Raw genomic sequence first — 12,306 nt, 5'->3', positions numbered from 1 at the left:
CTAAACATTGTAACTACAGATATAAGCAGCTTTTAGTAGATTTTTACAAAGCTGCAATTCATTTCCCTTTTGGCTGTGGGTGCATTTTGCGAGTGTGAGCAAATATGAGCAAACCTGTAATTGCATAATAGGGAAATAGTACATCATTATCTGAGGCCCAGATATCTCTCTGTGTCTTCATTGCAAACTCATCAATTTCCTCTGTTGTTGGGTTATTTGTGGACCATTTAACTGTCTTCAGGACTGGGCTGTTTCAGGGCAGTGAATTTAACTTTTTCATCCACTTGTTTATTCAGTTCTTCTACCAGCCCAATTTAATTTTAGAATGGAAAATACTGGTTGATTGCCTGCCAAAGTATCTTGTAGAATAGATAAACATACTAGCCACACATTACTGCTATCTTTTGGGCCCTTGTAATAATGAAATTGCAATTTACAAATCTCTTGGAAATATTCTGCAGATCAAACTATGAAGTGCAGCTAATGCTGTGGCACAATGACTGTGAAAGACCAGGTACAGTACGCTATGTGAGTTTTCATGGAATTCTTTTTATATCATTAATGCAGTGAAACAATATTAGCTTTTTTTCCATCTCAGGTGCAGTGCCAGAAATTTGGTGCATACAAGCATATGCGTTGTTCACGGACTGTTTGCGGTATCTGTATCATACTAATTGACGTAGTGTACTTGATATAATGTGTTGTTTGTGTAACACAGCACAACACAGCACAGAAGAGGGAAAGGGCTTAGTGGAAGAACAGCTGGAAGGAGCCAGTGAAAGGTATCCACATTCGGTTATTCAGGAAAACACAAGAGAAAACATCAGACAGAAGGGGACAATGGCAAACGTCTGAAAGGAGCAGGCACCCGAGGAAGACTGACAGGAGAAGACGAGGGAGGAAGTCAGACAGGAGGAGTCACGGTTAGAGACAAACATACTCAGACAGGAGAAGACACAGAAAGAGAGTCAGAGTCAGAGCACTGACGAAGCTGATGATGGTGACAGGATTGACAAAGATACAGCTGAGGATCTAACAAGTGAGCCAGAATTCTCTGAAGGACGGGCAGTTTACATAGTACCTGGTCGTTTATCTGCATCAGGCTCCAAAAAGAAAACATATACCGTCACAGAATATGAGATCAAGCGCAGAATTCAGGAATTCAGAGACGTCTGTAAGCGCGACCTCCGTGCCACCTCCATCAATGTGGACACATGGGAGGAAGCCACAGCAGACAGACCCAAGTGGAGAAGACTGGCGAAAGAATGCTGTGAAAGAGCCGAGGAGGAACGACAGAACCGTCTGGAAGAGAAGAGGCAAAGGAGGAAAGCTTATGCCAGCAACCCCCCAAGCCACAGACTACATATGCAGCAAGTGCAGCAAGGATTGCCGCTCAAGGATTGGACTCCACAGCCACTCAAGGAAGTGAAACCCCCACCAACCGACGTGAACCATTATCTATAAGACAGACGGTGAGCGAAGAAGATGTTGGGGAGCTGACTCTTGGCTTTGCAGGTAGACTGGCCCACGATTGGACAAAGGACATGGTCTGCGAAGGCATCGATCCTTCAAGTGATGATGCATCAAAGTGAGTTGGTGGATGACTGATAGCAGCCTCGTGTCTGGGTGCTCTGTCACAAGCAATTTTTGTTTTTCCGAGTGCAGTCATTTCAATGTTTTGCACTGATTATTTCTACACAGTAATAAGTGTTTATAATTTAAAGCGTTGGCCACCAAAGACATACAGTATGTTGTCAGTGGCTGACAGCAGGTATCTCAATATCAGAGTAACGATAAGCAGTACCAACAGTAACAACCATTTCAAAGAGCATCATGTTCACACAAGCTGTTGATTTTAAGTTTTGAATTTTAAATGACATATATAGATGTTCAATATGGCGTACTTGGGGTCACAATATCCCTGACAATGTCGTTTTGGGAATATAATGAGCTGTGGTGTTGCACCATATTGGTTGACAAACACACCATTAGAATAATATTAATAAATTAGATTAATATATCACTTTTCTAGAACTCAAAGTCACTTTACACTACAGTAGATGAAAACATGTTTTCCATCCAGGGGAACGTGAAGCAGCGGTAAATGGAGTCACTGGTCATTTCTTTCCTTTGCAAAAAGCTTGAATGTATTTAAGTTGAAGTTATTTACATGGCTTTGGAAGGTTTAAGTTTATTTTTTATTATTGTAGCAACGGCCCACATTTCCCATCATGCCTAGTGCTGGACTGAACTGAATATGGGCTGTGTGTATTTCTCCATAGATTGAGTGTGTCGATACTTTCACAGTATTTGTGTAGCACTCAAACCAGATTTATAATAAAAAAGACATGACAATCCCACTTTTTACAATATATTTTATTTTCCAAAGTTCAAATGTTGCTTTTTGTTTGTGTTAATGTAATATGTCTGTTCAGAACATGTTGCTTTATGTTGATAATTGTCATTTTGTGCTGGGTTATAGTGTTAAAGGACCAGTGAGTAACATTTAGGGGGGATCTATTAGCAGAAATGGAATATAATATTAATAAGTATGTTTCCTTTAGTGTGTGTAATCACCTGAAAATAAGAGTTGTGTTATTGTTACTTTAGAATGAGCCGTTTATATCTACATAAGGAGCGGGTCCTCTCTTCATGGAGCTGGCACTATAATTACACTCAATGCAAACTTTGCCTGTGCTGACACTTAGCTTTAACATTTCTCTTTTTTGTTGGGTAATCCAAAAGGGTTTCAGTTGCTCCATAGGATTTGGTACTTTTTATCAGGTATTGATTTTTCAAACTCTCTTCCAAAGATTGTTGTTACAGCTATGGACTGTGTTGGAATTTTAAACTTGGATAAACATTTCATATTTGGAAACAATGGCCTAAATGTGCATGCATTATCTGGCGTCTTGATTGCAGGTTGACATTTACCCATGCCTGATTCTTTGTTTGCTTTCAAAACACATGTATGCAGCTCTCCTATTATTGCAGTAACGTCAGCTGGAATGGATGTCCACTTTTAAACAGTGTCTAAAACATTCATTAGTTTTTCAACAGCATCTTTTGTGCAGTTCATGGCGGCGGTTAGTGCTACATGATCATCATTGCATGGTAAAGGCCTTTTTCAAAGGCTGTATTCAAAGTCTCTTCTCTCCTCTTGTACACCGTGTTGACCATGCCAGATGATTTCGTCCACCGCGTTGGGGCAACTCTGGGTAGTCGGCGCTGGCACGTCATCCAGTATTTTAGTGCGTTTCGGTGATGTTGAGAAAAATGCTGCCAGGCCACTGAGATGGCTAAAAAAGATTTTGCTTTCCCTGATCTTTGCAGCACCTCGAGACATGACCAAATTCAGTATGGCGCATAGCAGTGAACAAACACTGCTTATGGGATTGTGTCCTTTACCCTGGGCTGAACTAAACCAGAGGCCATCACCGCAGCTCCGTCATAACACTGAGCAACCACTTTGAAGTTCACTTGTTCATAGTGACATCTTCAATTTGGAGAAATCTCTCCGTCACGCCACTGTTAGTGACGTGACGCAACACCAGTGGTGAGTTACTCATGTCCGTTGTCTCATCACCTGTTATGGTCTGGCTCTAGGACCACAACAAATAAGGAAGCAATCGCGAGGAACTAACTACAACTACCTCTGTGCCAGTTCGTCTTTGTTCCCCGAGTCAAGTGGCCCACCTATTTATTAGTGTTCCTGTTTTTTCTGATCTCTGCCTGTTTTTTTCCTGACTGAGTTTTTTGCCTCGGCTCGGGGTTGCCCTCATCCGACTGCTCACCTGTGTACCGAGCCTATTTTTGCAAGTAAAGACTGTTTGATTCCACTTGTCTTGCTCTGAGTCGTGCTGGTGAGTCCTGTTTCTGCTCTGTGGGTTTAGCAGTCGTAACATTCGGTTTCATTCAGTTTCTCAAAGGAGAACACGAGATTAGTGATTTACAGAGCACATGTGTTGCTGTAGCAAACATAAAGAATGCAATTTAATTTCAGTTGGACTTTTAAAAAAAATGTGGTTGTCCTTTTTAAAGGAACAGTGTGTAGTATTTAATGACATCTAGTGGAGAGGTTGCAGATTGTAACTTCTCCTGTGTGCCAAGCGTTCAGAAGAGAGTAGCATAGTCAGTGTGTAGAGTGTGTGTGTACGTGGGAAGTGAGTGGTGAAGCAAGAGAGAGAATGTATGTGATGTTGTGAGCTAGTGGAGCAGAAGACAGAGTTAGTTTAGCTCTGAGAATATCAGTGAATGTTGCAGTTTGTGCAGAAATAAATGCTGCAGCTCCTCCAGACCAACATTGGTTTCCTGTGTTAACTCCGGACTGAGTAACGTTATTGACTCTTATTTTCAGGTGATCGTTTTAGTGTAAAGCGCTTTGAGTGGTCAGAAGACTAGAAAAGCCCTATATAAATGTAAGTCCAGTTATTAGGGGTGTAACGATTCATCTACTACATCGATATATCGATTTATATTCCTACGATCCAACTACATCGATAGGTACTCGGCAAGTTGTACTTCACGGGAGACGTATATCAATATAAAATCTATCTGAAACGCAAAAATCGATTGTATCGATACTAAGAATTTGCACCTTGTATTAAGGACGACAAACGTTATATGAAAGTGTTTTTTAGCACTTTTATTAGTAAAGAAATGTTAAACGTTACTCCGGTTCACTCTCCAGACATGTGGCAGCTTGCCAGCCCCGCCCTCTGCAGCGAAGCATGCATCCATGGCGTACATGCAGACGAACGGAGCACTGGACTCCTCGCACCTGGTAGCCACATAGAGGGAGGTGGGCGCCGGCGCTGCCGGCGCTGCGGTGTAGAGGAGAGTTTCAGTTGCTATCAATCCACTTGATCGGTTTCACCCTCAGGCGCTTTCCCCGTGTGCTGTCGTTTTTTCATCCAGAGAAAATTACTTTTCTTTCCCCGTCATTGATATCTATGTACACGCAGCATCAGCCTCACGCATTCAGCCGGAGAGCAGACGGTCCGCGAGGCAAATTATCACGGGAGTAAACAGAAATTCAACTAACGTTAGTCTAACGTAGTTTTAAAATGTTTTTCCAGATCTTTTCATGTATAAAAAGACCCCAAATGAACAGTGTAGGTGGACTACTTGATTACTATAAGCAGATTATTTAACAGTGTTTGTAGAGGAATGATTCTGTCCCAAGCTGTTTGATCACTATAAGCGGTTGATCACTGTATTATTGATCTGCCGTTTATATTGAAAATGAGGACAGAAGCAGCAGGTTAAACCACTGTTCATTTAACTTGAATATATTTGGTTTATTATATTTTGTGTTCAATATTGCACTGCCTTGTATCTTGAGAATTGAATCAGCAGGTCCAGCAGTTGCACTTTTTATTATTTTCAAATAAAAGCTGTATGTATTTGCCATTAATCGTTGTTTACTTGTTTATATCCATAATTAATTTATCCCTGATTCCCTTACAAGAAAAACTTTGAGGAATCCTGACCTGCACTGTCCAGTATCAGCTATTTATTTTACAGTCACACTGATTGCAGTTTTGGCAAAAAAAAGTTTTTGTATTGATTTCAAATCATTGAATCGTATCGCTCTAGATGAGAGAAACTATCGTCCTTGAATCTTATCGAAACCGTGGAAATCGTATCGTATCGTTGTAAAATCGCTACACCTCTTCCATTTATATATACCTCTGTTTATCTCATGTTGTATTTATATCAGTGAGTGTCATGAATTGTATGTGGTCACTTTTCAAAGTGAGATCTATCTGGAAAAAAAACAGAAATCTTGTTTCAGTATAGACATCCAAAGTAAACCTATACCTATAGTACCTATAAACAGCAGGAAAAGGAATCACACATAGAGGGCTGGGAGGCGGAGTCAGCAAGCCGTGACGACAGCATGTGTTATGTTCTGGTTACAACAATAGCTTGAACTCAAATGCAGACACAGACTCAATTCGTTTAAAGGTGAACAAAGAATTTATTTACACAATATTAAATGTTCAATGAACAGGGCTGGAGATCCTGGAGGTCCGAAACGTGACAGTAACACAGTTAATACTTAATTCACGGAACGGGAGGCACGAGGAGGGGGTGTCCAGGAATCCTTCCGGAGGAACAGATGAATCCACTAAAGCTCCGAGCGGTGGAATGGCGTCGGAGAGTGAATAGGCAGGATTTAACTAAAACAGGGTTCCAGGTTGAGGAGGAGCAGAGTGTAGGAGTGAGCAGGCAGGTTGGAAGCAGCCACAGCTGGCAGGTGAACAGACCTGAGCACAGAGCAAAAACGAGGTGAGTCCAAACAATCCAAAAACAAGAGCAACAGCAAAGACAAGAGCAAATACTAGGGAGCCTGAATTAGTTTAGTACCACTGAGGGCGACGGAACGATCTGGCGATGACTGGCAGGAAAACCGGGGTAGATATACTGCAGGTGTGTGTGATGATTGGATAATTGCTGTCAGCTGCTCCAGCAGTGCCTGCCCAGAAGAAGGAGGAGGAGGAGGAAGGCCACACCTCCCAACACACTGACAGACTAGACAAACCAGGGAAAAACACACAGGAGACAAAAGGGCAGGGAAACAGAGGAAACACAAGGAAACACTAGACTGCCAAAGTGATATCATGACAGCGTGACGACAGCGTGACCCCGTGACCGAGCCATGTGACTGAGCAGACACTACTTCGCCTGCTTTATGAGCCCGATGGATCCGGAAGATCGCCAGAAGATCCGGGTACTTTTCCAGTCGGAGGTCGAGTCATTTAGACTTCATGTTCCACTGAGACACTCTCATAGGAATGAACGGGGGGTCCCGCCACCAACGCTGGATCCACTTCTCTTAATGCATCCATGATTACAACGGCTCTTCAGAAACCTCTGGGTGACGTCAGACTACATCCAGATGTTATACAGTCTATGTTTCTGACACGTTCTGCTCCTCGTTTATAACCGAACGCTGTAGCGACACCTTGTGACAGAAACATTCACACCTGGTGAGAATCGCTATGAACGAACACGAGTTCATCAGATGAGCTGACTATCCCTACTAAAGTGGGGCCAAAGGATTTTGGGCACCATGGACTTCTAACCCCCAAAAGGCACAACTAGACCACACTGTCAACCATCATACCAAATCTGAAGTTCCTAAGTTAAATAGTTTCTGAGTTCCGCTCCGGAAACGAAAGTGTGACACGTGATATTGTCAGTATGGATCAAAGTAAAGTACTAATTATTAATCATTATATAGTAAGCATGGATCAACGCTGAGATCAGAGTCGTTTTCATTAAGGTGAAGTAAATGTTCACATCCATCAGAAATTGCTTGTTAACAGCGACACCTGTGGCCGCCAAGTCAACGAAAGTCAGCGTCCTGTTGCTCGCGCTTGTGCTCGCTCTACATAGACATGAACGAGCATCGCTCAAAACAGTGAGGCGACACGTCAGCTAAAACCACAATATCACTCTATATTTCATCTGCTTGGCAGTAATGTTAGCTGACCAGACGAAGGTCTCTCCATGAATCAATGCTGATCCTAGTGTTGGCTTTTCCTGCCTCAGCCTCCAGACCGCAGCCGGGGGGAACAGGGGAGACACCGGAGTTTTGGTCGGAGACGATTACGGTCTCTGCCACATCCTCCTACCGCGGCCAACACTGTTTTGCAAGACGTCTTTCACTAGAACTTTGTGGTTTTGGTGCTTCCATGTAGTTTGTGTTGGAGTCTGAGTCTGAACAGCGTAGCCACATGCGAGCGTGCATGGGACACCGACCCGCAATGATTTATACGTGGAAGAAGTTACAGAGTGAAAGTATCTCAGCGTTTCTAATTTAGTTTCATGTGAGCAGACTGAAAGACTGTGTGGTCTGAGGGGGGGGGGAGGGGGAGCCAGACCAGACATGACCGTTTCATTACTTGTTTCCTGATTCGTTCAGTTTGTTTGTTTGAGCCGCCTTCTCTTATCTCTGTTTCAAATTTTGTTTGTTGTTTTTCTCTTTTTGTCTCATTATTCCAGTTGAAGACGGCGTCACTCAGGACAGGTAAGACCAAAACCCCCCCAATATATATATATATATATATATATATATATACTACTACTATACTACTACTACTATAGTATACTACTATTATACTTTATATACACAGTATATGTGGGATATTTTTTACTGAAGTAAAAGTAGAAATATTACAATTTAGAAATACTTTCAGTAGGTAAGTTCTACATTGTAAACTTCAGTGAACGTATGTAAGAATTATCTGCAAAATGTACTTATAAAGTCTAAAAGTAAAAGTTTTCACTAGTAGTCTGTTTCTTTTCTATTTGATTTAGACACACACACACACACACACACACACACACACCAGTGAAAGTGTGCGTTTCCTCCTCACAGTGATTGACAGCTGAGGGGGCGGAGCCAGCTGGAGTTATGGTGTAATCTTTTGTACTTAAGGAGTACCAGTTCAGTATGTGCCAACACACATATGTATGTACTGGGGAACAAGATGTGAACTTAAGGAATAAGGGGGTAACAATTTGGGATCTTACAAAGAAATTATACTACAGTTATTATTCAACTTCTAGGTACCTATTCTTTTATTACAGATATGACCTACTGAGAAATAACCTGCACGTTTTTAGAGAAACTTAGAGAGAACTTATACCGTAGTTATTATTTCACTACTGGGTACCTATTCTTTTATTACAGGGTGATCTGCTGAGAAATAACCTGGACGTTTGGGTTGAATTTAGAGATAATTTATACTGTAGTAATAATTTAACTACTGGCTTACTATTGTTTTATAACAGGTATGGTTCCGGTCTGCTTATTGATCCTGATGATGAAGATGATGATGAAGAGTGACGGTCAGTCAGTTTGATCTGAGTTTCATGTTTCTATGGTAACGGGACTTTCAGTGCAGTAACGTGATAATTGATCTGTGTGTCTGACCTATGACCTTTGACCCCAGCTGCCTCTGCAAAGATCATCACAGCACACAGCGGGGAGGCCGTCCTGCTGACCTCAGACCTGCCGGAGTTGAAGCCCAGACAGGACGCCAGGTGGACTCACCTCCACCTGGTGATGTCACGGGAGAACAAAGTGAAGACGTGTCACCACGGGCGCTGCGAGCTGCTGAGTGACGGCTCGCTGAGATTCAGCCGAGTTCAGACTGCAGACGCAGGAAACTACAGCCTGGAGGTGTTTGATGAAAATGGGAAACGACTGATCAAGAGAGACTTCCTGCTCAGAGTGGAGGGTGAGTCCAGGACTGAAGGAATATCAACCACATCCTCTTTTTCTTTTATATATTTACAGGATATAAAGTTTTACTGTTGCTGTTTTGGTCTCTATTTATCATCTGCAGTGTTGAACTGTGAGCTTCAGACTTTTCTGTGATTCATTTTCCAATACTGAAACGTAGCTGTTGTGAAGGTTAATTTTCACTTTCATTTTCACTTCACTTTGTTGCAAATTATATTTAGATCAGTTGCAAATGTCTGAGGACTAGTTGTAGAGGTCTGGGGCCTAGTTGCAGAGGTCTGAAGACTAGTTGGAGAGGTCTGGGGACTAGTTGCAGAGGTCTGAGGACTAGTTGTAGAGGTCTGGGGTCTAGTTGCAGAGGTCTGAGGACTAGTTGCAGAGGTCTGGGGAATAGTTGCAGAGGTCTGGGGACTAGTTGCAGAGGTCTCTGGACTGGATGCAGAGGTCTGGGGACTAGTTGTAGAGGTCTGGGGAATAGTTGGAGAGGTCTGGGGACTAGTTGCAAATGTCTGGGGACTAGTTGCAGAGGTCTCTGGACTGGATGCAGAGGTCTGGGGACTAGTTGCAAATGTCTGGGGACTAGTTGCAGAGGTCTCTGGACTGGATGCAGAGGTCTGGGGACTAGTTGCAAATGTTCTGGGGAGTATAGTTTCAGAGTTCTGGGGACTAGTTGTAGAGGCCTTGAGACTAGTTGTAGAGGTCTGGGGACTAGTTGTAGAGGTCTGGGGACTAGTTGCAGAGGTCTGGGAAACTAGTTACAGAGGTCTGGGGACTAGTTGCAGAATTTGTTTGACTAGTTACAGAAGTCTGGGGACTAGTTGCAGTTTACTGGGGACTAGTTGAGGAATGTTTTGACTAGTTACAGAAGTCTGGGGAATAGTTACAGAGGTATAGGGACTAGTTGCAGAGGTCTGAGGACTAGTTGCAGAGGTCTGGGGACTAGTTGCAGAGGTCTGGGGACTAGTTGCAGAGGTCTGGGGACTAGTTGCAGAGGTCTGGGGACTAGTTGCAGAGGTCTGGGGACTAGTTGCAAATGTTCTGGGGAGTATAGTTTCAGAGTTCTGGGGAGTAGTTGCAAAGGTCTGGGAAACTAGTTACAGAGGTCTAGGGACTAGTTGCAGAATTTGTTTGACTAGTTGCAGAGGTCTGAGGACTAGTTGCAGAGGTCTGGGGACTAGTTGCAGAGGTCTGGGGACTAGTTGAGGAATGTTTTGACTAGTTACAGAGGTATAGGGACTAGTTGCAGAATTTTGTTGACTATTTACAGAGGTCTGAGGACTAGTTGCAGAGGTCTGAGGACTAGTTGTGGAGGTCTGAGGACTAGTTGTGGAGGTCTGAGGACTAGTTGTGGAGGTCTGGGGACTAATTGCAGAGGTCTGGTGACTAGTTGCAGAGGTCTGTGGACTAGTTGCAAATGTCTTGGGACTAGTTGCAAATGTTTTGGGACTAGTTTCAGAGTTCTGTGGACTAGTTGTAGAGGCCTGGGAACTAGTTGCAAAGGTCCGGGGAGTAGTTTCAGTGGTCTGGGGACTAGTTGTAGAATTTTGTTGACTAGTTACAGAAGTCTGGGGACCAGTTGCAGAAGTCTGGGGACCAGTTGCAGATGTCTGGTGACGAGTTGTAGATGTCTGGGGACGAGTTGCAGAATTCTGTTGACTAGCTACAGAGATCTAGGGATCAGTTACAGAGGTCTGAATTCTGAAACAGACGACCCTGACAATGATTTTATGAAATATTATAAATGATATATGTGAATATACCCTTGAGTATACTAGTTAACAGTAGTGCCTGTCTGTCTGTCTGTCTGTCTGTCTGTCTGTCTGTGTGTCTGTGTGTCTGCCTGTCTCTCTGTCCATACTGCTGCTGTTAGATAACAGCAGCAGCAGCAGCAGCAGCGGCAGTATGGTGGTGTCTACGCTGGTCTGCTGCTTCCTAGTCTTCCTCCTGCTGCTCTTCATCACCACTTTCATCCTCAAGAGGAGGAGGAGGAGCCAGAGGATCAGCACCACAGGTACAGCAGCCAATCAGAGACATAAATGTGCCTCTAAAATCTCATCAGATTGTTATCAATAATAAGTTAATAAATTAAATCTGCTCTGCTACTTCAGGTCAGGTGGAGGAAAATGTTTATGTGGCGATGCACAGTCACCATGGCAACCAGAGGAAAGATGAGGAGAAGCAGGAGTCTCATTACGGTAACACACACACACAAACCAACACACTCGATGCTAACAGGTGCTAGCAGATGCTAACTGGTTCCACTCTCTACAGTTCCCTGTTATCCTGTTGCCAGGGAAACACCAATCACAGAGCAGATGGCTGTGGCTGTAGAAGACATCTACGTGTGACAACCAATCAGAGCTCACCTTGTTTTCTGTGTGCTGTGACTTACCTGGACACCACTCACCTTTAGTTTGCAATCCACTGTCTTCTACCTGTTGTTCACTTTTCTATTATTAGTTTTTCATAAAAAAATAACGTAAACTTGGATGTTGACCTTTTAGATGATTCTGTTTTTATACAATACAAGAACAACAATGAGATAAAAATCTTTCTTCTTTGCTTCTGAACTCTGAAAGAGTAAGCTGATATTTTAAAGCACATAAAACAGATCTTTTCAGATTCACTACTGTACGAACATTTAAAATGTGTTTAATGTTTCTTTTCCTTTAATATCAAGTAGTTTATGTTGTTTGTTTTGGTACATATTAATAATGTAAAACATCTTGAGCTGTAAAATAAATGTTGTTTATTATAATAATAACTAATCTATCTATCTAATAAATAAATAATAAGCACAAATTATTTTAAATCAAACAATTTAATAAAAAGCAAAACTAAGTGGAGATACATGTTTCTGTTTATTTGTATGAATCAAAGAGACAACAGATTATCAATATTACAGAATCATGTTGAACAAATTCTTAACATCTGACATTGTTTATATTCTGATTATATCATCAATAGGGGTGTAAAGGTACTTGTTATTGTATTCAACCGGTCGGTACAGGAAGTTCGGTCGGTCCGTGACATCCTCTGGGTACGCT

At 42.5% G+C, this 12,306-nt stretch overlaps 1 protein-coding gene across 4 annotated transcripts; it reads left to right on the top strand.

The window, feature by feature from the left end:
• The first annotated feature begins 3,731 nt into the window (after nucleotides 1–3,731).
• LOC141782225 (uncharacterized) lies at nucleotides 3,732–12,105 on the top strand. Of its 4 annotated transcripts, none has more exons than XM_074658315.1 (7): nucleotides 3,732–3,863; nucleotides 8,014–8,033; nucleotides 8,802–8,862; nucleotides 8,967–9,254; nucleotides 11,130–11,270; nucleotides 11,368–11,454; nucleotides 11,531–12,105. In XM_074658315.1, the coding sequence occupies exons 3-7, from the start codon at nucleotides 8,808–8,810 to the stop codon at nucleotides 11,605–11,607; spliced, it is 648 nt and encodes a 215-aa protein (XP_074514416.1). In that variant the 5' UTR covers nucleotides 3,732–3,863; nucleotides 8,014–8,033; nucleotides 8,802–8,807; the 3' UTR covers nucleotides 11,608–12,105. The 4 variants fall into 4 exon arrangements, with proteins under 4 accessions (XP_074514416.1, XP_074514421.1, XP_074514418.1 ...); XM_074658320.1 differs by having other exon boundaries at nucleotides 8,967–9,258; nucleotides 11,143–11,270; XM_074658317.1 differs by having other exon boundaries at nucleotides 8,967–9,258; nucleotides 11,137–11,270.
• The last annotated feature ends 201 nt before the right edge of the window (nucleotides 12,106–12,306 follow it).

The sequence above is a fragment of the Sebastes fasciatus genome, chromosome 14 (genome assembly GCF_043250625.1).
Source record: "Sebastes fasciatus isolate fSebFas1 chromosome 14, fSebFas1.pri, whole genome shotgun sequence".
NCBI lineage: Eukaryota > Metazoa > Chordata > Actinopteri > Perciformes > Sebastidae > Sebastes > Sebastes fasciatus.
Note: the sequence above shows the minus strand (reverse complement) of the source record. Positions and strands in the feature narration are given on the sequence as shown.

Coding starts and splice junctions, on each gene's coding strand:
- LOC141782225 (XM_074658315.1), top strand. CDS start 8,808: ATGGTTCCGGTCTGCTTATTGATCCTGATGATGAAGATGATGATGAAG. Junction 8,863..8,966: donor GATGATGATGAAGAGTGACG/GTCAGTCAGTTT, acceptor CTTTGACCCCAG/CTGCCTCTGCAAAGATCATC. Junction 11,271..11,367: donor CCAGAGGATCAGCACCACAG/GTACAGCAGCCA, acceptor CTGCTACTTCAG/GTCAGGTGGAGGAAAATGTT.